We start from the raw sequence: 24,742 nt of genomic DNA, 5'->3' as shown, positions 1-24,742 counted from the left end.
TCTTTTATATTAGTGATTCTTTTTTCATTTTAGCCATTCCTCTTTTAAGATGCCTGACCTCCAGGACTCTAAAACAACTGACATTTGCCACCACTTCTCAAAGGATACTTCAACTGGTTTTATAGAAAAAAAAAAAACAAAAAACAAAAAACAAAAGCCCTCAAGAGTCTATTTCTTAGTCCCTTCTTTATCTCAAACAAGAGGTTTATGATCTTCTGTGAGTTGTTTAGCAATGAATAACATTCACATTAAACAAAAATCAGGATTGGGGGACTGACAATGTTGAACCCTCATCTCTCAGAAACCAGTAATGGGTGGCTGATGGAACTTTCTAACTAGAAGTCTGACCTTAAATCAATCTTCTTGCCCCACAAAGGTGTTTCTTCAAATATGTTGGGATAACTGGAGTGGAAATGTGATTTACAGTCTGAGATTTAGAACATCACTTTCATTCCTCCAGGCATAAACAAACAACCCACTAAAACCCAATGGGTGACATTTTCTGGAAAAGATGTAGCAAGGTAGATGCACAGAAGAAAAGAACTACTCTATCAGGGTTCACCTGATGGATGCCATGCTCCGGTGATGACAAGACTGAAATTTGAGGTTAAAATACGAGGCCCTCTGAAGATCCTCACCAAATAATCCCCAGGTACATAGGTTGCAAACTTTAAGGAGGTATATTCACTCTCAAGTGCCAGCCTGTACTTGCACAACCCTGAGAGTAAGTGCTTCCTTATATCTGAACCCTAGCCACCTGCCTTGTTTCACCTTAACCCTGGAACTGACTCAGATATCACTTCTCTGAGAAGGCTTCCTTGTTTATTCTCCCCATCATCCTGTCCCCCAACACATATACACACCAGTCTGAATTAGGGGCTACCATGTGCTGACCTCTACCGTAGTTCTTATCGCATTGTGTTGCTATTGTCTATTTACTTATCTCCCTCCTTTAATGGACTATGAGCACCTTGAGGGAAGTAAGATGTGTTCTATGTCTCTAAATCCCTTATTTATGTCATTTAGTGGACACGCTCTACCTATTTACTAATGAATAAAAATACATATAAGGGATCCTGAGAAAAGAGTAAGCTGGCCAGGTGCGGTGGTTCATGCCTGTAATCCTAGCACTTTGTGAGGCCAGGGCAGGTGGATCACCTGAGGTCAGGAGTTCGAGGCCAGCCGGGCCAACATGGTGAAACCCAGTCTCTACTAAAAATAAAAAAGTAGCCAGGCATAGTGACACATGCCTGTAATCCCAGCTACTCGGGAGGCCAAGGCAGGAGAATCTCTTGAACCCGGGAGGCAGAGGTTGCGGTGAGTCGAGATCACGCCACTGCACTCCAGCCTGGGTGACAAGAGTGAGACTACATCACAAAAAAAAAAAAAAAAAAAAGTAAGCAGATTCTCTTAAGCCTATGTGGAAAACGAGCCTCTTTCTAGTTCATGGTGCTATGGTGACATTGCAAGCCATTTGCCTATGCTAAAACCTGTATGATTGGGAAGTCCATGAGGACAAGCTTTATAGCAAATGCTCAATAAAATGTTATTGAATGAATCCATTGGGCCTTAGGAGATTCAGGTTCTAGTGGCAAATCTGGTACTATGTAGCTGTGTGGGAACTTCAACAATCACGTCCCTACCTCTGGATCTCGGTTTCCCCATCTGTTGAATTGAGGGATAAACTTGCTACTATTCTGTCTCTCTTTATCTCATTAGTTTATATAAAGTGCTTACAATGACACCTGCTATTTGGGAGCACTCTAAAAGTGTCTGCTTCTCTCGTTTAATCTACAAATCCCATTTTTCAAGCAAATTCTTACATGAAAGCCCAATATAAACCGCTGTTTCATTTGATCATGAAAGATGGGAGACACTGAAGATCCAAGGAGGACAGTTTGGAAAAGTTTGAGATCTGTCCTGGGGTTACAAAATGCTCACTGATGTTATAAAGACTATGTAAAAATCAAGGCCCTGGGCTCTGCTATAGAGATTCTGATTCTTTAGGTATAAGGTAGGTCCTGTGATGGGATAAAAAAGATCCTCAGGTGACTTGGATATGAAGTTATATGAGAAATAATGAACTAAATACTATTTAAGGTCCCTGCCAACACGGACATTTTACAATCCTACATTTTCCTTTGGTTAATTTGGGAAATATATAATTTCAAACCAACACTGTTTTCCACAAATTACCTTCTACAATGTTCCTAGTAGAGTCAATAACAATGCATTATTGAGCACCAGCTATATGCCAGACACTGAGCTAAATGATTTACAGACACTCTCTGATATAAGTATTATCTGATTTGCTCCTCATGACCTTGTAAGGTGGATTAATACTCCCCCACTATACTGATGAGGGAAACAGATGCTCAACAAGCTCAATTAATGTTGCCAAGATCCCATAGCTAACAAATAAAACTCAAATCTAAGGAGACCCAAGACTTCTTAGACACCTGGGATTTCCTTTGGTTACAGAGACATAGAGGTAAAGACAAGGCAATGCCAATTGAAGGCATAGATATCTAACTCTAAAGCAGTGAAAGAAGTCATGGTCAGATCAATGACACACGGCCTCCCACTTGTCCCTGTTAGACATAAACTATTCACGGTAAGTCCTAGAGCAGATCATCAGGGGCAGGAACTCTTCAGAATCCTCAGGCTTTCTCCATGAGCTCTAGGAAGCACTGTCATTTCTGCTAAATAACGAGTACCTACAATGAGGTCAATGCTACTGAGTGACCTTTTGGAGCCAATAATGAAAAATTTTTAATGAGAAGGCCCTCTGCACATATAATGTGAAATCCAAAAGGGTATCACAATTCCATCCAAAGTGGCTTTAAGCAATTTTTTTTCCAGTGAAACAAGATGTGTTGACTCAGGGCCAGCAGTATTGGCAATAGGAGGGCATGGCACATTCTGCATTCTCAGCTTCCAAAGCAACTGCTCTTTCCTAACAATAGCCTCCCAGTAGGGTCCCCAAGACTTTTTCTCAAAGCCTCCAGAGAGCCTCAGCCTCAGCTGTTTGAGTACTGGCTCTTCCTCTCACTACCACCACAATTCCCAGCTTTCGAAATAAGATTCAACGAGGACAATGACCATGACAGGCCAATGAATTTTCAAAACCTCTCTTAAGTCCTCAATAACGAAAGTCAGTTCATTAAGTCAGCACCCCTAAAAGCAGTGGTCAAATGATAAGTAGGAGCTTCTGAAATTGGCAGGCAAATTATCACTGAGTTAAAGAGTTATTATAAATCATACATTAAGCAGCAAAAAGGTCGGGCACTGTGGCTCATGCCTGTAATCTCAACACTTTGGAGGCCAAGGTGGGTTGGATCACTTGAGGTCAGGTGTTTGAGACCAGCCTGGCCAACATGATGAAACCATGTCTCTATTAAAAATACAAGAGTTAGCCAGGCATGGTGGCGAGTGCTTGTAATCCCAGCTACTCGGGAGGCTCAGGCAGGAGAATCAGTTGAACTCAGGAGGCAGAGGCTGCAGTGAGCCCACTGATCTCCAGCCTGGGGGACAGAGCGAGACTCCATCTAAAAAAAAAAAAAAAAAAAAAGACCGAGTGTGGTGGCTGATGCCTGTAATCACAGAGCTTTGGGAGACCAAGGTGGTGGGAGGATAGCTTGAGCCCAGGAGTTCAAGACCAGTCTGGGTAAACAGAGCAAGACCCTGTCTTTCTTTCTTTTTTAAAAAAGCAGCAAAGATGTCATAATCAGCAGCTCTGATGGAGTCCCACAGACCCCCACAGGAACCTGGCATCACCAAGGAGTCATTTTTCTTTTGTTTATAAGTCATTATGCTCAGGCTCACACACCTTTTTTTCTGCATAGCACTCATTGACATTTGCAGTGAGGTTCATGGGGTTAAGAGAATTAAGGCTCAAAGTTCAACATAAAGGAAGACATGAGAAAAGTCTCAGATCTGTTGGTGGCTTTGGTATAAATGGGCACCTGTTCAAAATCAGACCCCCATACCAGAAAAAGGAACCATTTATGTAATTTCATGTACCATGTATCTCCCAATCTTCCAACTGATAGGCAAGTAGCAGTTATTTTTAAAAAGAAGTACAAAATTATCTTACATTAATAATAATGTTGAAATACCTAACGTTCATTTAAACACTGTGCACACTCGGCATTATCTCATCCCCATTTTACAAGATAAGAAAAATTAACACTTAGAGAGGTGAAGTTACTTGCCAAGGTTACAGAGCTATTAAGATGTAGAGGTAGAGTTCAAACTTGGGTTACTTGATTCCAGAGTCCATAATGTTAACTTTTAAATAAGTCATGCACTTGGACCTGGATAGACTTACTGAAGTAAAATAAACTGGAGTGAATAAGAAAATAATACAAATACAAATATCTGACTCACTAGTTACACAGTCACATTTAACCAGAACGGTCACCAATCTAAATCTAAAAAATGTTCACTGAAATATTACTTATAATAGTAAAAAATTGAAATAAGCTATATTTCCAAGAATAGCTAAATATTAAATGAAGTATAGCTCTCGTAATAATGAAATTTGAATGTATCCATTATTCATTTACCAACATTTCACTGAACATCTACTATATGTCAGGCATTCCTTTATGTGCTGGGAAAACACATAAATGCTTTTCCCATAATGGTCACTAACTACTCAGTGCTACTCTTGTGCCACAAAATACCCACAGAAAATGCTTAATAAATGAATATGGGTATATTCCAATAATGTGCTGGGAAAACACATAAATGTTTTTCCCATAATGGTCACTAACTACTCAGTGCTACTCTTGTGCCACAAAATACCCATAGAAAATGCTTAATAAATGAATATGGGTATATTCCAATAAAACTTTATTTACAAAAGCAGGTGGTGAGCTGGAATGGGCCCAGGGGTTTGTTAACCACTCCTCTTTACCTTCATAACAAATAATACAAATTTCTTTTGACTTCTACTATATAACCTCCTCTTTTTAACATCTTTGATAGATATTAACCCCATTTTACAGAGGATAAGATGAGACTCAGAGAGAGAAATATCTTGTCCAAGATTATACAACTAAAAGAGTGAGTTTTTAAATCCAGTTCCCAAGAGAGATGCCAAGCAACCTGTTCCTGACAAGTTGTAGACATACAAATGCTAATTTAACACTTTCTAGGGAAATTTGTTCCTTAGAAGAATCTAACTCTGACCATTTTGGGAAATAAACCCAAAAAATCCCCTTTTAATATATTCTTTAGGAAAATATGCTTTAAAGAAAAGGTCGCTTACAGACGGTCTGAGTCAAAAACCTCAGTAGAAGTTTAAGGGTATCTTTTGATTGCTATCGTGTGAAGGGGAAATGGGACTGGCAGGGAAAGTTTCCTTATCCTTCCTAATCAACCTCCCAGGGCCTTGGCATTGGATCACAGTGGATGAACATGTCCAAGTGCTCTGTATCCACAAATGAAAAAGACTACATGGTCTCAGGGTCGCCTCAACAGGTATATGACCATATGTAGCTGAAGACTTACCAATGTTAATTTCATCATCAGTCAGAGTGTCTCCAATGAAATCAAACTGAAATGACTGCAGCGTCTGGGAAAATTTCTGAACAGCAGAGGAATAATCTGCAAAGGAAGGGTAAAAAGAAAAATGTTCAATAATGCTATGCTTTGATCTATTTCCTCATCTCTGTAAGAGCAGATAAAAGAAAACCAAAGGTAAGTGCTCTGAGCAGGTTGCAACTAGCATTTAATGAAATAAAACAAAAGATTAGATATGCAGTAGAAGAAAGTTTGAACAACTAAAATCACAAGAAGAAAGGATGGGGCATCTCAGTAAAGTCCTTAAAAGTTATGGGACATGTTTTTTATCCTCAACACCTCTCCTCTTTGACCTGCTCTACTCAAAGCATGGAAGACATGAAACTACTTAGTTATACTCTTAGGAGGGTCTCCTTACACATTTCCTAAACCCCTATTATGGGCAATACACTAGAAGCTTTCCATTTTATACATGTGGAGTTCAAAGTCCCAGAGCTGGGTGGCAAAGCTGGAAAGAGAAGCCAAGTGGTCTGTCTGCTTCTCCAGAGCCCTATCCATGATGATACAGATACCACCTGGACATTTTATATGTTAACCAGATGACAGCCTGTGTTAGGATGCTATCTGGAAGACGAAGAGACTTTACTTATTCACAGAGTATTTATAAAGAGACCTAACCTAAGAAAGCAATGAATGAAAACAATCAGGGTGACATGGCCAAACAAATGCTTTTATTTTTGGTCAATGATTTTGAATTTTAGAATATATTTTAGTGTATAAGTTGATATAAAATTAAATCATGTTTAGCTATACTTTTGAGAAGTTATTTTTATTGAGACGTTTTAAATATGTCCCCACCAAAAGGTCCAACCCAAATTATGACCCTTGTTGCACTCCAAGAGTGGTTCTAAGGCCAGCAGCATCATCACCTGGGAGGTGGAAGGAAATGCATATTGCCAAGCCCTACCCTAGACTTAATAAATTAGAAATTACACTTTTACACAATCCCCAGGGCATTCATATACTCTTTAACTTTGAGGCGCACTGATATTACCAACTAAGCCAACCTGTTAGACCATATTCTAGGAAAGCTTAAGCTTGTTGCTGATTTTTGGCTCCCTTTTCCGATTTCTTCTTTCTCTCCCTAGTTTAATCACCCTTCTCATCCTGAGTTTTCAAACCTATCATATGCATGGACTTACTGAGCCTGAGTATTTGCTCTCAGACCAAGGAAAATGGAGACAAAGCAAGCAATCACGCTGAGTCCTTTTAATGAAAAGCTGTCATAGTTAAGCAAAAATACAATACAATAAGTTCAAGCATCTGGCTAAAACAAATTATATGCCAAAAATTTTATTAGCATTTTATCTTTGTCTTATTTTCAGAAATACTTATTTTCAGAATTTTAAGTCTTAATTTTTTGAACAAATCACTGAAAATAGTAATAATAACAATATTGACATTTTTACACAGACCAGGTTACCATGGCTTCTCACAATTTTGACAACCTAGAATCACATTTTCCACTACAAATCTAAGCCACATGAATGTGACAAGTGCATGCACACCCTTCAAATCCTTTCACAGTACATCAGCAACGAGAACACAAAACTGGCTCCATATCTGGAAAACAATTGATTTTTTTCTGCTTTCCTTGGCTAGTAGTAAAAAAGGGCAGGCCCAGAATTCCCCATCTGCTCTCTGTTATGCTCAGGGAAATTAAATAAAAACATTTATTGTGTTGCTCTTCCACACCTACTAGTATTTCCTAAATATTAGTTGAGCCAAGGAAGGAACAGTTATTAATTATTCCTCTTCTTAAAATTATCTCAAAATTTCAGAAACCACAAATACTACAATGTTCAACATTTATAGTATTTTGAAAATAAAGGCATGGAATAAGGAAGAAGTTGCATCTAGTCTCCCTTTTCATTATTTGTACCTATCTCTTCTTTTCTCCAGACTCTGGGCCTTTAAAACACTATATCTACAAAAGGCCTTGAAATTTTATGAGAAACTTTCCACAAACATTTCCATTTACTGTTCCCAACTACATAAAAGTAGGAAATACTGTCCTCACTTTAGAATCAAATGAACAAATGAAATAATGCACACAAATTCCATTCAAAAATATGAACAAGCAGCCGGGTGTGGTGGCTCACGTCTGTAATCCTAGTACTTTGGGATGCTGAGGCAGGCAGATCACCTGAGGTCAGGAGTTTGAGACCAGCCTGGCCAACTTGGTGAAATCCCATCTTTACTAAAAATACAAAAATTAGCCAGGTGTGGTGGCGGGTGCCTGTAGTCCCATCTACTTGGGGGTTGAGACGGGAGAATCACTTGAACCTGGGAGGTGGAGGTTGCAGTGAGCCGAGATCACGTCACTGAACTCCAGCCTGGGAGCCTAGGTGCCAGAGCAAGACTCCATCTCAAAAAAAAAAAAAAAAGGAACAAGCACAAATTCACAGCTCTTCTTGAAACAAGTTCCAGGTTCCCATATATTTGTCCCTTGTGCTGAGAAAAGTCCTGGAAAAGACTCATGTATTTTAGATAAATAAGTGAAGTGGATGACTTCTAGACTACAAAAAATCCATACATAACCTAGAAATGCTTGTCATGTGTGACACATTCAATTCCTTATCATCTTAAAATTCACTACATCACTCCAAACAATGTGAACTCATCATTTTATCCTCCCCATCCCCGTCCACTCTGCCACTATGTCAATATTTTTCAGTCCAGCTTTCAGGGTCCTCTCTCCATCACCTTACTTATGTATGTGTCTTCCACAATTTCTTCACTTCACCTTTCCCTTACACATTATAGAATGTAGTTGGATAGTGCTTTTTAGGCACTTTGAACTTTAAGGGAATGATGTAGAATATGAACAAGATTAATTAATTAGTGTAGACACCTGTTTTTCATCACGATACTTTTCGAGAGTTTCATGAAAATAGAATCATACAAAATAGACTCATTTAGGTCTGCACAATGTTTTAAAATTCATCCATGTTATTGCTTGTATCAGTAATTTACTGTTTTTGTTGCTAAGTAACACTCCATTATGTAAATATACCACAATGTGTTTATTTATCATTTCTTCATGGACATCAGTGTTTATTCCAGTTTTTAACCATTGTGAATAAAGTTTCGATGAAAATTCATGCACAAGCCTCTTCAGGACATACGTTTTCATTTCTCCAATGCATGGGTTACATAGTAAATTGGTAAGTATACATAACCAGAGTGCCACATTTAGCTAAAAAGAAATCAAGAGCCAGGTGCGGTGGCTCATGCCTGTAATCCAAGCACTTTGGGAGGCCAACGCGGGCAGATTACTTGAGGTCAGGAGTTCGAGACCAGCCTGGCCAACATGGTGAAACCCCATCTCTACTAAAAATACAAAAATTAGCCAGGCATGGTGTCATGCACCTGTAGTCCCAGCTACTTGGGAGGCTGAAGCAGGAGAATCGCTTGAACCCGGGAAGCAGAGATTGCAGTGAGCCGAGATCCTGCCACTGCACTCCAGCCTGGGCAACAGAGAGAGACTCTGTCTCAAAAAAAAAGAAAAAAGAAAAAGAAAGAAAGAAAGAAAAGAAATTTAAAAAGCAATCACAGTGGGTTGCAGTGGCTCATGCCTTTAATCTCAAAGCATTGGGAGGCCAAGGCAGGAGGATTTCTTGAGGTCAGGAGTTTGAGATCAGCCTGTGCAACATAGTGAGACCCTGTCTTCACACACACAAAAAATTCTTTAAATGAGCTATGCGTGGTGGTGCAAGCCTGTAGTCCTAGCTACTTGAGAGGCTGAGGCGAGAGGATTGATTGAGCCCAGGAGTTCAAGGCTACATTGAGCTATGATCATGCTATTGCACTCCTGCCTGGGTGAAAGTGAGACCCTGTATCTTAAAAACATAAAAATTTTTAAAAAGAAAGCAATCACATTTGCAATAGCTACAAAAAAATAAAATACCTAGGAATAAATTTAACCAAGGAAGTAAAAGATCTACACATGGAAAACTATAAAACACTGAAGAAGGAAAGTGAATAGGATGCACAAAAATAAGGAAAAGACATCCCATGTTCAAGAATTTTAGAAGTTAATATTGTTAAAATGAACATACTACCCAAAACAATCTATACTTCAGTACAATCTCTAGCAAAATGCAACGGGCATTCTTCACAGAAATATCAAAACAAATGCTACAATTTCTCTGGAATCACAAAAGACCCCAAAAGCAGTATATCAAAGAGATATCTACATCATTTTTATTGCAGTACCTATTTACAATGCCAAAATATGGAATCAACCTCAGTGTTCATCAATATATAAATGAATAAAGAAAATGGGTCATGCGCAGTGGCTCACGCCTGTAATCCCAGCACTTTGGGAGGCCAAGGCAGGTGGATCACTTAAGGTCAGGAGTTTGAGACCAGCCTGACCAACATGGTAAAACTCCATCTCTACTAAAAAAATACAAAATTAGCTAGGTGTGATGGTGCTTGCCTGTAATCCCAGCTACTTGAGAGGCTGAGAATGTGTGGTTTAGTTTCAAGAATCACTTGAACACAGTAGACAGAGGTTGCAGTGAGCCAAGATCACACCATTGCACTCCAGCCTGAACAACAAAAGCAAAACTTCATCTCAAAAAAAGAAAGAAAGAAAGAAAGAAAGAAAGAAAGAAAGAAAGAAAGAAAGAAAGAAAGAAAGAGAAAGAAAATGTAATATATATACACAGTGAAATACTATTCAGCAATTAAAAAGCATGAATCCTGGCATTCATGGCAACATGGATGAGCCTTGAAAACATTATGTTAACTAAAATAAGCCAGGGACAAGAAAGATAAATACCACATGCTCTTACTCATATGTGGGAGCTAAAAAAGCTGATCTCATAGAAGTAGAGAATAGAGTAGTGGTTACTAGAGGCTTGGAAGGGTAGGGAGGAGCAGGGGATAAAGAGGAGTTGGTTAGGCCTGTCTCAAAGAAACAAAGAAGAGTTGGTTAATGTATACAAAATTATGGCTAGATAGAAGAAAAAGTTCCACTTTCTATTGCAATGCAGTGTGACTATAGTTAACAATATTTTATTGTATATATTCAAATAGTTATAAAATAGGATTTTGAATGTTCCCCAGACAAAGAAATGATAAATATTTTAGGTCATGCTAATTACTCTGATTTGATCATTACACATTATATACATGTATTGAAATATCCCACTGCATCCCATAAATATGTACAAATATGTATCAAAAAAAATGTTTTTATCAATCCTTTATAAAATAAATGACCTTTTTTTTCAAACGTGATTATACCATTTTGCATTCTGCAGGAGAATTTCAGATGATCCACATACTTGCCAACACCTGGTTATTATTTATTTATTTATTTTCATTTTAGTCATTCTAATGGGTGTGTAATAGAATCTCACTAGTTTTAATTTGCATTTTCCTGGTGATTAATGATATGAATGTCTTATATATTTATTGAGCATTTGCATATCTTTTTTCCAAGAAGGGTCTATTCAAATCTCTTGCCCATTTTATAACTGAGTTGTCTTATTACTAAACTATAAGATTTCTTTATGTATTCTGGAAACAAGTCTTTTGCCAGATAAATGTATTGCAAATATTCTTTAAATTAACAAAGGGCTTAGCAATCTGAATACTCTTTATTTAATTTTAAAAAGACTGAATCTCTGTAAGAACAGTGACCTTTTTGGTATATTAAGGTAGCCTAATCAAAGCACCATCTCCATCTCTGCAGTAACACTGAAAACCCACAGTCACAAAGCTACAACAGCTGTGAAAATCAACAGCTTAGCAGCCACTAGAGAAGGCAGAATGTGGTTGAAGTTTCACAAGGCCCTACCCCCAGAAAATTGCCATCCAGTTTAATATGTCCTATAAGCGCTATACTCAAAATCTGTCTTAGTTTGTTCTGACTTAAAGTTCATTCTGTGAAAATAACACCACTATTGGGGAATTTGTCAAAAATAATCATCTCAAATAGTTTAAGATTATAGTGACCTGAAGCAGTGTGACAAGCTGAAATTAACAGGAGGCTGACCAAAACACTTGGTAAAACAAAAATAATTAATTAAATAAAATCGAAGAACACCCTAGGCTTGGTGGCTCATTCCTATAATCCCAGAACTTTGGGAGACTGAGGCTGGAGGATGACTTGAGTCTAAGAGTTCGAGACTAGCCTGAGCAACATAGTGAGACCCCATCTCTAGAAAAAATAAAAATAAAAAATAGCCAGGTGAGGTAGTGTATGCCTGCGGTCAAAGCTACTCAGGAGGTTGAAGTGGCAAGATTGCTTGAGCCCAAGAGGTCGAGGCTGTAGTGAGTAGTGATCACACCTGTACTGCAGTCTGAGTAATAGAGAGAGACCCTATCTCAAAATAATAACCATAATAATTTTTTAATGGACAATGACATGCCCACGGGGGCTTTGAAAAGTTGCAATGTAAAATCTAGAAAGACATGGGTCATAAAAAAGGATATGTGCATGTTCCAGGCTATGCATAGGCCTATGAAAGACTTAAGAAGTTCCTAATCTCTCACCTCTTGCTTAGCCTTGAGGTTCTGCACAAGCAGGAAGAGAAAGATAAGGCATAATGGTCATCTGCCTAGATCAATGTTGTTGAAAGCATATCCCAGTTCACACAATGACCAGCAGCAAAAGCTCAAGGCTTATTGGTTCAAAGTATTTAAATTAAATCATTGTTCAATCATTAGCTGCCCACTAAGCAAACCTACCAGAGGCTTCAGTGGTTTCTAACAAAGAATACACACTTTATATAATTAGCCCAAAAAGTCAATAAATAAGCAAACTATAACAAACAATCACCCTGGGGAACGGAAAATATCTAATTTCCAGAGTTGCCACATGATTTTATATGTTCACTTTTCAACAAAAAATTATGAGACAGACTAAGACACAGGAAACAATAGTCCATGCTCAAGGGGATACCATGCCTAAGAACTAAGGAAAGACTGAGAACAATGTCTCACCAAAGAGAAAATATCAATAAAATAATAATTTTAAAAGAACCAATTAAAACATACAGATAGTGAGGGAGCTGCTGAATAAATTCTTCCACTGTTCAGTCCCCAGCTGGATAGTTCTCAGTAATATTTCATAAGGCTCTTCAGAGGCTACAGCAGGATTAAACCAGTTGTCTGAGCATTGGCCAACTCAATAATGCATCCAAATATTGGCTTTTCCTCCTTTCCCATTTCACTGCTTTTTCACTCCCTGCATTGATCATTTCCTTTGTCCCTCACTCTTGCTTCCACTTAAACTACCTCTGCTCCCAAGCCTCTGCGTCAAGCTCTCTCTGCTTTTAGGGGGAAGCCAGGTAAAGATAATGAGCTCTTCATTACTGGAGCTGACTACTACTCATTACTGGAGCAAATGTTAGAAAAAGATTCTAGGCATTGGATTACAAGAAACTTTATTGAAATATTGGGGAGGAATCAGTAACTAACTGGAATGGGAAGTTTGGAGATAAAAAGAAGGGGAGCAAGAATGAAGGAGGAGGAAAATACGTGAGCTGCTTCAGAGAAAAGATAATCTTTTCTTATCCATAATCTCAAAACCTAAAAAATGTCTAGTATAAAGCAGGTCCTCAATGTTAGCCAAATTAATGTATGACTTTAAAAGAATAAATCAACTTTTTAATTTCTAAAGGTCTAATTTAATAGATTGAAGCTGTCCAAAAAATTAAATCTACTTTTTCTCCAAATTCATCTTCTTTTCTTAAAACAGGGTCTCATTGTGTCGCCCAGGCTGGAGTGCAGTGGGATCACAGCTCACTGCAGCCTTGACCTCCCGGGCTCAAGTGATCCTCCCATCTTAGCCTCCCAAGTAGCTAAGACTACAAATACATACCACTCTACCCAGCTAATTTCTAAAATTTTTTGTAGAGACAGACTCTTGTTTTGTTTCCCAGGTTGGTCTTGAAGTCCTGGCTTCAAGTGATCCTCCCACTTCGACCACCCAAAGTGATGGGATTACAGGCATGAGCCACCACACTCAGCCCCCAAATCCACTTTAATATATAAGCAGTTTACTGCCATTTCAGTGGTCCCAGGAATATTAAATAAATGTTGCAAAAATTTAGCACAGCTTACAGTTTCATTACTATAGCTGTATTACATTAGGAATTTATAGAGTGGGTCAGACGTGGTGACTCACGCCTGTAATCCCAGAACCTTGGGAAGCTGAGGCATGCGGACTGCCTGAAGCTCAGGAGTTCAAGAGCAGCCTAGGCAACATTGTGAGACCCTGTCTCTACCAAAACAAATAAATAAATAAATAGCCGAGCGTGGTGGTGTGCACCTGTAGTCCCAGCTACTCAGGAGACTGAGGCAGGAGAATTGCTTGAGCCCGGGAGGCAGAGGTTGCAGTAAGGTGAGATCACATGCCATTGCACTTCAGCCTGGGTGACAGAGCGAGACCCTATGTCAAAAAAAAAAAAAAAAAAAAAAAAGGAATTTATAGCCAGTGGATATCCGAAACTCCATGTGAATTGTGCCAGTAATCCATTATGCCATAAAAGCTGCATAAGGATAACCTACAGAAAATTGTTCTGAGATATTAATGCCAAAGGTACAGATCAACCCAGGGAGTGGAAAAAGGGTGTTTCAAGAAAAGGAAATAATGAAGCCCAAGTCCTAATTAGTTTCCACTTACAGAGGAGACAAACTACAACGCAACATGTATAGAACAGGAAAACATGTATAAAATGTTATCTACAAGTACATGTATATACATTTACCTGCATTGTGTATAACTCCATTTGCACCTAGTTTTTAATTGGGATGAAACTTAGGTAGCTAAGTTTCAATATGACTCAAAACTTCAAGGATGCAACTCTACTTCTAAAGTAGATTACACAATAAAAATGCCCAAGGGATTCCTAGGCTTTGTGGTTTTGACTACTTTTGTTTTAAAATAAAAAATGTTCTCTTAACACATGCATCCCTTTATACTTATGGATTTATTAGTTTGAATGAATCATAACCTGGTAAGGTTGTGTGCCTTTCCAAAGCAAAATGAGGTAGTGGAAATATCACTAAGACAGGAGTTTTAGTCTCCTGGCCTCATGTGATCCTCACAAATCAGTTTTGTGAGTAGTTGGGCAAGTTACAGCTGTGCACCATCACACCTGGGCTACTCATTTATTAATCAAAAAAAAAAAAAAAAAGAATGCTACTACTTACCAGTTACTGTGGCTTCCCTTTAGTTCCTACAGTTGTGAAAGAAACATATCATCTACCTCATTGGCTTGTCAAAGTGTTGGGATTACAAGTATAAGCCACTGCACCCATGCGTGAAGTTCTTTCACAAAAAATAAATTGGCTGGGTAAGGCAGTGGCTAACGCCTGTAATCCCAGCACTTTCAGAGGTTGAGGTAGGCAGATTACTCAAGCTCAGGAGTTCCAGACCAGCCTGGCCACCATGGTGAAATCCCTGTCTCTACCAAAATACAAAAAATCAGGCAGGCATGGTGGTGTGTGCCTGTGGTCCTAGCTACTCAGGAGGCTAAGGTGGGAGGATAGCTTGAGCTCAGGAGGCAGAGGTTGCAGTGAGCTGAGATTAGGCCACTCTGTAACTCCACCCTGAGGTGACCAGAGTGATCTGACTCCTAATCTCAAGATACAGAAAGAATACTGGGTAAAGAAGGCAACAGAACATGAAAGTACTTTTAAGAATAGAAAGCAAAGAAAGAAAGCAAGAAAAAGAAGCTCCCAAGTACTAGAAATGAAGAACAAATTCAAAGCCACAACAGAGAGCAGCAGCTGAGGCAGTAGAGAGATATCAGAACTAGATACACTCCATTGTCATTATTTAAGGATTCTATATTTGCAAATTTGCCTAGTCAATAAAATGTATTTGCAACACCAAAATCAATACTTACGACACTTTGTCCACTCATTCATGGACATGCAAATAGCTATGAAAAATGTGAGTCACCAACATATACATTCTGAGCTTGAAAAGGGGGATACTGCCTTCTTGTTTCAGCTCTCATACTATAAACCACTATCCTTTTCCTGGTCTATTTAATGCCACGTTTGTCACATTTTTCTACTTCTTGTTGATAGGTTAGCTGTTTAACATGGCCCCTTAGCATAGTGCTGAAGTACTATCTGGGGGTCCTAAAGGAAAGAAGGCTGAGACATCTTTACAGAGAAAACAAGTATGTGCTAGATAAGCTTTGTTCAGTCACAGATTATAGTGCTGTTAGCCATGAATTCAATGTTAATGAATCAACTACATATATGATAAAATAAGGGGTCTTTAAACAGAAACACATGTAAAACAAATTTATGTACTGACTGGCTGCTGAAAATGTGGAAAAACTCACAGGTACCTAACTCTTTATTTCCTCTAGGAGAAATGGTTCAGTATTCACTAACTACATGTTTACATTGACTTTACAGAGCATAACTACCATGAATCACAAGAATTGACTATATGTGGTAGTTGGAATTTTATCAGCAGGCAAAGGGACATTACTTAGGAGCTGGGAGCTTGGAATGAGGTCCCTTCATGAGGTCTATTGGCATACGACACTGTAGGAATATACTAGAGAGTCTCCCATTGTGGTAAAATAAAGTTATCCAGAACCACAAGCTTATGCTAATTAGAGTTCAAGTTTATACTGCTCACAAAGGTTTCTAAAAATTAATTTTAAAACTAATCCTGAACCAGCACCAAGCAAGCTCTAAGAAGAGGCAAAAGAATAACTGCCCCATAAGAAAACCTCTATAAATCAGGGCACATAAGGGAATCCCAAAAAAACAACTGCTACCCAGAACTTCACAGTTGAAAATTATAAACCACACTAGGAAACCGACGTGAGAGCCAGACAGCAGTCAAGGCAAATAAGTGGGTTTTCTTCTGTAAGATCTAGGATTATATTATACTCCAAAAAGTATTTTTAAATAGGAATAATTTAAATATTCAAAAAATAGGAAAAATTAGAATCCATATACCAGTCACAGATTATCTCAAAAGAAACAAGAATCAGACAACAATAACACTGCCAAAAAATGGATTATTGGTTTTTACTTGCTAAGAGAAAATAACCATCAACATACTAGTAGCAAACTAGAAAACAGATCTGAAGAAATCATCCAGAACACAGCACAGGGAGAAAAACAGCTGCAAAATATAAAAGAAAAATTAGGAGATAAGGAGAAGAGGCACTTATAGGAAAACCCAAATAAGGAAATAAAAGGCATGGGGGAGGCCAGGTGCCATGGCTCACGCCTATAATTCTGGCACTTTGAGAGGCCAAGGCTAGCAGATTGCTTGAAGCCAGGAGTTTGAGACCAGACCCAGCAACAACGTGAGAAGTCGTCTCTACCTCGTCAAAAAAAAAAAAAAAAAAAAAGATTATTTAAATTAGCCAGGAATGGTGGTGCATGCCTGTAGTTCCCAGCTAAGGTGGTTGGGGGGAAGCTGAGCCCAACGGACAGCTTCAGTCTGGGAGGTCAAGGCTTGCAGTAAGCCATGATAGTGCCACAGCACTCCAGGCTAGGCAACAGAGCAAGACCCTGTCCCCGCCCCCAAAAAAGAAAGAAAAAGAACAAAATGGGAATATCAACAAAGAAATTATAAAACAAAATGGATATTATATATTGAAAAGGGCAATTCACATAGAATACACAGGAATTACAAACATACAAGCAACAAACATAAAATCCCTAGAATACAGGAAGCAAAGGTGTGTGTTTGTTTGTTTGTTTTGAGATGGAGTCTCGCTCTGTCACCCAGGCTAGAGTGCAGTGACACAATCTGGGCTCACTGCAACCTCCACCTCCCGGGTTTAATAGATTCTCCTGCCTCAGCCTCCCGAGTAGCTGGGATTATAGGCACCGGCCACCACACCTGGCTAATTTTTGTATTTTTAGTAGAGACGGGGATTCACCATGTTGACCAAGCTGGTCTCGAACTCCTGACCTCAAGTGATTCACCTGCCTCGGTCTCCCAAAGTGTTGGGATTACAGGCATGAGCCACCGCGCCTGGCTGGTGAAGCAAACACTGACATAACCGAAGGGAGAAACAGATAGTTATACAATAATAGATACAATAATGGATGAAACAACCAGACAGAAGATCAGTAAGGAATCTGTGTACTTGAACAACAATATAAGCCAACTGGAGCAAAAAGATATAAAAAGGATACTCCATCCCACAACAATAGAATACATATTTTTTGAAATGCACATGAAAATTTCTCCAGGACAGACAACATGTTAGGCCACAAAACAAATGTTAATACATTTTAAAAGCTTAAAATCATACAAAATATTTTTTCTGATAAAAATGAAATTAAACTAGAAATTAATAATGTAAGAAAAACGGGAAAATTCACAAACACATGAAAATTAATTACATTCTTTTTTTTTTTTTTTCTGAGACAGGGTCTCATTCTGTTGCACCAGCTGGAGTATACTGGCACAATCTCAGCTCACTGCAGCCTCAAGCAATCCTCCCACCTCAGCCTCCCAAGTAGCTGGGACTACTGGCATGTACCACTAGGCTCGGCTAATTTTTTTTTTTTTTTTTTTTTTTTTTTGGAGAGACGGGTTCCCATTATGTTGCCCAGGCTGGTCTGAAACTCTTGAGCTCAAGCAATCCCACATGCCTAGACTTCCTAAAATGCTGGGATTACAGGTGTGAGCCTGTGCTCCCAGCCAATAACTCACTCTTAAACAACCAATGAGTCAAAGAAATCACAAGATAAAATAGCAAGTATCTTGAGATAAATGAAACCACAAACACAACATAATTTTCAAGACATATGGCATGCAGTAAAAGTAGCACTGAAAGGGAGATTTATAGCTGTAAATGCTTACATTAAAAAAAATCAAGAAATATCTTGAATCAGTAATCTAACTTTACACCTTAAGAAACTTGAAAAAGAGAAAACTAAACATAAGATAGTAGAAGAAAGAAAATAAAAAATAGTTTCCAGATCAATAAAATAGACAATAGAAAAACAATAAGGAAAATCAATGAAGCCAAAAGATCAAAGAGATCAACAAAACTGACAAACTTTTAGCTAGATTGAATAGGAAAAAATAGAGATGACAGAAATTATTAAAATCAGGAATAAAATTAGGGACCGAGCACGGTGGCTCATGCCTATAATCCCAACATTTACGGAGGCCAAGGCAGGAGGATTACTTGAGTCTAGGAGCTCAAGACCAATCTGGGCAACAGAGTGAGACTCACATCCATCAAAAAATAAAAATTAGCTGGGTGTGGTGGTGCATGCCTGTAGTCCCAGCTACTTGGGAGGCTAAGGCAGGAGCATTACGTGAGCCCAGGAGCTCAACGTTGCAGTAAGTGATGATCCTGCAACTGCATTGTGGGCTGGATGACAAAGCAAAACGCTGTCTCAAAAAAACAAAAAAAGGAAAGGAAGGCTTTTACCCAAAGGCAGGCAATAATAAATGCTGGCGAGTATGTGGAAAAGGGGGAACCCTCATATACTGTTGGTGGGAATATAAATTAGTACAACCACTATGTGGAACAGTTTGGAGCTTCCTCAGTAAACTAAAAATTGATCTACCATATGATCCAGCAATTCTACTGCTAGGTATATACCCAAAAGAAAGGAAATCTGCATACCAAAGAGATAACTGCACTCCCATGTTTGTTACGGCACTCTAAGTGTCCATCAACAGATGAATGGATAAAGAAAAAGTGGTACATATACGACGTCATTCACGAATGCCACAAACGAGATCTGATCATTCTTTTTTATGGCTGAATAGTACTCCATTCGACCATAAAAAAGAATGAAATCCTGTCATTTCCAACAACATGGATGGAACTGGAGATTGTGTTAAGCGAAATAAGCCAGACACAGACAGACAAATTTCACATGTTCTCACTTATTGGTGGGAGCTAAAAATTAAAACAATTGAACTCATGAAGGTGGAGAGTTGAAGGATGGTTACAGAAGCTGACAAGCATAGTGGGGAGTGAGGGAAGAGAGTAAGAATGATTAATGGGCACAACAATATAGTTAGAATGAATAAGATCTAGTACTGAATAGCACAACAGTGTAACTATAGTCAACAACAATTTATTGTATATTTTAAAATAACTAAAAGAGTATAACTGGTTTACAATACAAAGAAATGATAAGTGCTTGACATGATTGAATACCTCATTTACCTTGATGTGATTATTAATCATTGTATGCCTGTATTAAAATATCTCATGTACCTCATAAATATATATACCTATTATGTACCCACAAAAAATTTAAAAAAATAAATCTTTTAAAAAAGAAATAAAAGAGAGGACATTACTACCAATTTTACATGAATCAATAGGATTATAAGAGAATACTGTAAACAATTGCATGTCAACCAATTGGATTGCCTAGATGAAAAGGACAAATTCCTAGTAACACGCAACCTACAAAAACTGAATAACAACAACAACAACAAAAAACTGAATAAATGAATGCCATTAGGAGATTGAATCAGTAATCAAAATCCTCCCAACCAGGCCAGGCACAGTGGCTCACATCTGTAATCCCAGCACTTTGGGAGGCTGAGGCAGGTAGATCACTTGAGGTTAGGAGTTCAAGACCAGCCTGACCAACAAGGTGAAACCCCATCTCTACTAAAAATACAAAATTAGCTGGGCGCGGTGGTGCATGCCTGTAATCCCAGCTACTTGGGAGGCTGAGGCAGAAAAATTGCTGGAAACCAGAAAATGGAAGTTGCAGTGAGCCGAGATCGTGCTATTGCACTCCAGTCTAGGCAACAAGAGCGAAATTCCATTTCAAAAAAATAAATAAATAAATAAATAAAAATTTTGAAAAGCCCTGGACCAGGTGGTTTCACTGTTGAATTCTACCAAAAATTTAAAAATCAATAACACCAATACTTCTCAAACCCTTCTAAAATATTCAGATACCAAAGCTAGAGAAAAATACTACAAAAAAAAGAACATCCTGGCCAGGCATGGTGGCTCACACTTGTAGCCTTTGGGAGGCCGAGGCAGGCGGATCACCTGAGGTCAGGAGTTCAAGACCAGCCTAAGCAACATGGTGAATCCCTGTCTCTACCAAAAATACAAAAATTAGCTGTGCATGGTGGCACATGCATGTAGTCCCAGCTACTCGGGAGGCTAAGGCAGGAGAACCGCTTGAACCCAGGAGGTGGAGGTTGCAGTGAGCCAAGATTGTGTCACTGCACTCCAGCCTGGGCGACAGAGCGAGAATCCATCTCAAAAATAATAATAATAATAATAAGAGAGACACAGAGAGAGAATCAATCAATATTATATGTCATTTAATAAAAACAAAGGGAAGCCTGTTATGGTCATGTGCATCTGTATTCCCAGCTACTTGGGAGACTGAAGCAGAAGGATCATTTGAGCCAAGGAGTTCAAGTCTGCAGGGAGCTATGATCACACCACTGTACTCCAGCCTAGGTGATCTAGGTGACAGAGTGAGACCCAGTCAGAAGACAGAAAAGAAAGGGAGGAAAAGGAAAAAAGGAAGGAAAGAAAGAAAGAGAGGGGGAGAAAGAGGTAGGGAGGGAGGAAGGGAAAGTAAGAAAGTAAGAAAGAAACATACTCATCTCGATTTATGCGAAGTCATTCTACACATTTCATTTGATGAAATTCAACACATTTCATATTAAAACAAACAATAAACTATGAATAGAAGATCATTACCTCAACATGATAAAGGTCATATATGAAAAACCCACAGCTAATATTATACTCAATTATTAAAGTCTAGAAGCTTTACCACTTCTATTCAACACAGTATTGGAAGTTCTAGCCATAGCAATTCAACAAGTAAAGAAAATAAAATGTAATTTTAAATTGTAAAGGAAGAAGTAAAATTATCTTTATTTGCCAATGACATGAACTTACATGCAGAAAATCCCTAAAATTCACAAAAATATTATTAGAGCTAATAAATGAATTTAGAAGTTACAGGACACAAAATCAACACACAAAAAAGTTGCATTTCTATACACTAAAAAATTAACAATTAGAAAAATTAAGAAAATAATTCCATTTACAGTAGTGTCACAAAGAATAAAATACATATGAATAAATTTAACTGAGGAGACAAAAGACTTGTACAATGAAAACTACAAAGCATTAATGAAAGAAATTAAAGACAGAAATAAATGCAAAGGCAATCAGACTGTGTTCATGGATTAGAAGACTTAATATTATCATAATGACAGTCTCATAACCTGGTCTCTAAATAAATAAAAAAAATAAAAAAAAATAAAAATAGGAATGGTTATATTAATATCAGATAAAGTAGACATCAGAGCAAAAAATTAATAGTGATACAGAGGGACATTACATAATGTTAAAAGTGCCAATCCACCAAGAAGATATAGCATTCCTAAATGTGTATGCAGAAAACAACAGATGTTCAAAATACATAAAGCAAAGACTGACAGAACCATAAGAAGAGACAAATACACAATTACAATAGGAGACCTCAACAGTCCTCTTTCAACAACATACAAAACTAGACAGCAAGGTTATAGAACAACTAAGCAACACCATCAGTCTACAGGATCTAATCAAAATTTATAGAACACCCCACCCAAAATTAGCAGAATAGACATTCTTTTCAAGCATCCATGATATATTACTGATATAGACCATTATATTAGTTTTCTATTCACTGCCATAACAAATTCCCACAAACTTGGTGGTTTAAAATGATACAAATGTATTATCTTACAGTTCTTGAGGTTAAACCTCAAAACGGGCCTCACTGGGCTACAGTGTCAGCAGGTCTGTGTTCCTTCTGGAGGCTTTTGGTGAGAATCTCTTTCTTTGCCTTTCCCAGCCACATACATTACTTGGCTCCTGACCAAAGATTTCTCCATCTTGTACATCAGCAATGTCAGATCAAGTCCTTATGACACCTCCACCACTCTGGTTCTCTCTTTCCTGCCTCCCTCTTCAATGTATAAAGACCATTATGAAAACATTGGGCACAATTGGCTAATCCAAGATATGCTCCACATCTCAAAATTAGGCCATCAGCAAACCTCATTACATTTGCAACCTTAATTCCCTTTTGCCGTGCAATATAACATTTATAAATTTCAGTGAGTAGAATGTGGACACCTTTGAAGGGCTATTATTCTGCCTACCACAGCCATATTCTGAGCCATAAAGCCAACCTCAAAAAAAAGGTTTTTTAACTTCAGTTCCACAGGGAATATTCTGTGGTCAGAATGAAATCAAACTAGAAATCAGTAACAGGCACAAGCCTCTAATCCCAGCACTTGAGGGGGCTGAGGCGTGTGGATTGCTTGAGCCCAGGAGTTCGAGAAAGGCCTGGGCAACATTACAAAGCCCCATCTCTAGAAAAAATACAAGAAATTAGCCCGGCGTGGTAATGCGTGCCTGTAATCCCAGCTACTCAGGAGGCTGAGATGGGAGGATTGCCTGAGCCCAGAAGGTTGAGGCTGCAGTGAACCGTGATAGTGACAATGCTCTGCAGCCTGGGCAACAGAGTGAAACTGTCTTAAAAAGAAAAAAAAAAGAGAGAAGAAGAAGAAGAAGAAGAAGAAGAAGAAGAAGAAGAAGGAGGAGGAGGAGGAGGAGGAGGAGGAGGAGGAGGAGGAGGAGGAGGAGGAGGAGGAAGAGGAAGAGGAGGAGAAGAGGAGGAGGAGGAGGGAAAGAAAGAAAGAAAGAAAGAAAGAAAGAAAGAAAGAAAGAAAGAAAGAAAGAAAGAAAGAAAGAAAGAAAGAAAGAAAGAAAAGAAAGAAAGAAGGGAGGGAGGGAGGGAAAGAGGGAAAGAAAAAGAAAGAAAGAAAGAAAGAAAGAGAGAGAGAAAGAAAGAAAGAAAGAAAGAAAGAAAGAAAAGAAAGAAAAAGAAAAGAAAGAAAGAAAGAGAAAGAGAGAGGAGGAGGGGGGAGAGAGAGAGAGAAAGAAAGGAAGGAAAGAAGGACAGAGGGGAAAAGAAAAGAAAGAAGAAGAAGGAGGAAGAGGAGGAGGAAGGGAGGGAAAGAGAGAGAGAGAAAGAAAAGAAAAGGAAAAGAAAAGAAAAGGAAAGGAAAAGAAAGGAAATAAAAGAAAAGGAAAGAAAAGATCAGTAACAGTAAGAGATCAGGAAAATTTCCAAACACATGGAAACTAAACCACACATTTCTAAATAATCTACAGGTCAAAGAGCAAATCTCAAGGAAAATTAACAACACACTGAGGCCAGGCAAGGTGGCTCACACCTGTAATCCCAACACTTTGAATCCCCATCTCAAGTAAAACAAACAAACAAACAAACTATACATTGAACTGAATGAAACTAAAGTTACAACATATCAAAAGTGTCTCTATTTCAAAGTGTCTCTATTTCAGATGACTGATCGTCTGTAAAACACCAAGCAATCTGCCACAAAATTCCTAGAACTAATAAATCAGTTCAGCAAAGCTGCCCAAAACAAAATCAACATACAAAAATCAATCATATATGTATATACTAGCAATTAACAAGTAGAAACTGAAATAAAAAACACAATACCATTTACAATGAACCCCCCCAAAAAAACAAGTAGATGTAATTCTAACTAAACCTATTCAAGAATTGTATACCGAAAACAAAGCACAGACAAAAGAAATCAAAGTCTAAATATATGGAGAAACTTACCATGTTTATGTATTGTAAGACTCAACATAGTAAAGATATCAATTCTTCCCAAATTGATATACAGGTTTCAGGCAAATCCTATCAAAACCACAGCAAGATTTTTTGGGGGAAAAGACAGACAAAATAATTCTAAAATGTATATGGAGATATAAAGGAACCAAAATAGCTCCTTTTTAAAAATCAGACTGCTGGAATTAAAGGCATGAGCCACAGTACTCAACTCCACTGATTATTTTAAATACACTTTAAAATGATTTAGATTTATTGAAGAATTTCAAAGAGAGTGCAGAGTTCCCATATACCCTACACCCGATTCTTCTGTTATTAGCAGTGTATAATAGTATGGTACACATGTCACAACTAGTGAATATTGATATATTATTATTATTAAAGTCCATACTTTAATCAGATTTCCTTGGTTTTTTACCTAAGGTGTTTTTTCTTTTCCAAATCCCATCCAAGATCCCACATTATGTTTATTCATCATGACTCCTTAGGCTCCTTTTAGCCCTGGTAGTTTCTC

At 38.2% G+C, this 24,742-nt stretch overlaps 1 protein-coding gene across 4 annotated transcripts in view; it reads right to left on the bottom strand.

Moving 5' to 3' along the window:
• The window catches only part of OPHN1 (oligophrenin 1), a 365,836-nt gene that overhangs the window by 234,637 nt on the left and 106,457 nt on the right, over window positions 1-24,742 (bottom strand). For all 4 annotated transcript variants that reach the window (XR_002519579.2, XM_021932859.2, XM_021932860.2 and 1 more), the window contains exon 3: window positions 5,518-5,613. Coding sequence is in view for 3 of the 4 variants with exons in the window: in XM_021932859.2 (XP_021788551.1) it covers window positions 5,518-5,613 (96 nt within the window). In the remaining variant the exon portion in view is untranslated. The remainder of the gene's footprint in view (window positions 1-5,517; window positions 5,614-24,742) is intronic.

Source organism: Papio anubis, chromosome X, assembly GCF_008728515.1.
Source record: "Papio anubis isolate 15944 chromosome X, Panubis1.0, whole genome shotgun sequence".
Lineage (NCBI taxonomy): Eukaryota > Metazoa > Chordata > Mammalia > Primates > Cercopithecidae > Papio > Papio anubis.
Note: the sequence above shows the minus strand (reverse complement) of the source record. Positions and strands in the feature narration are given on the sequence as shown.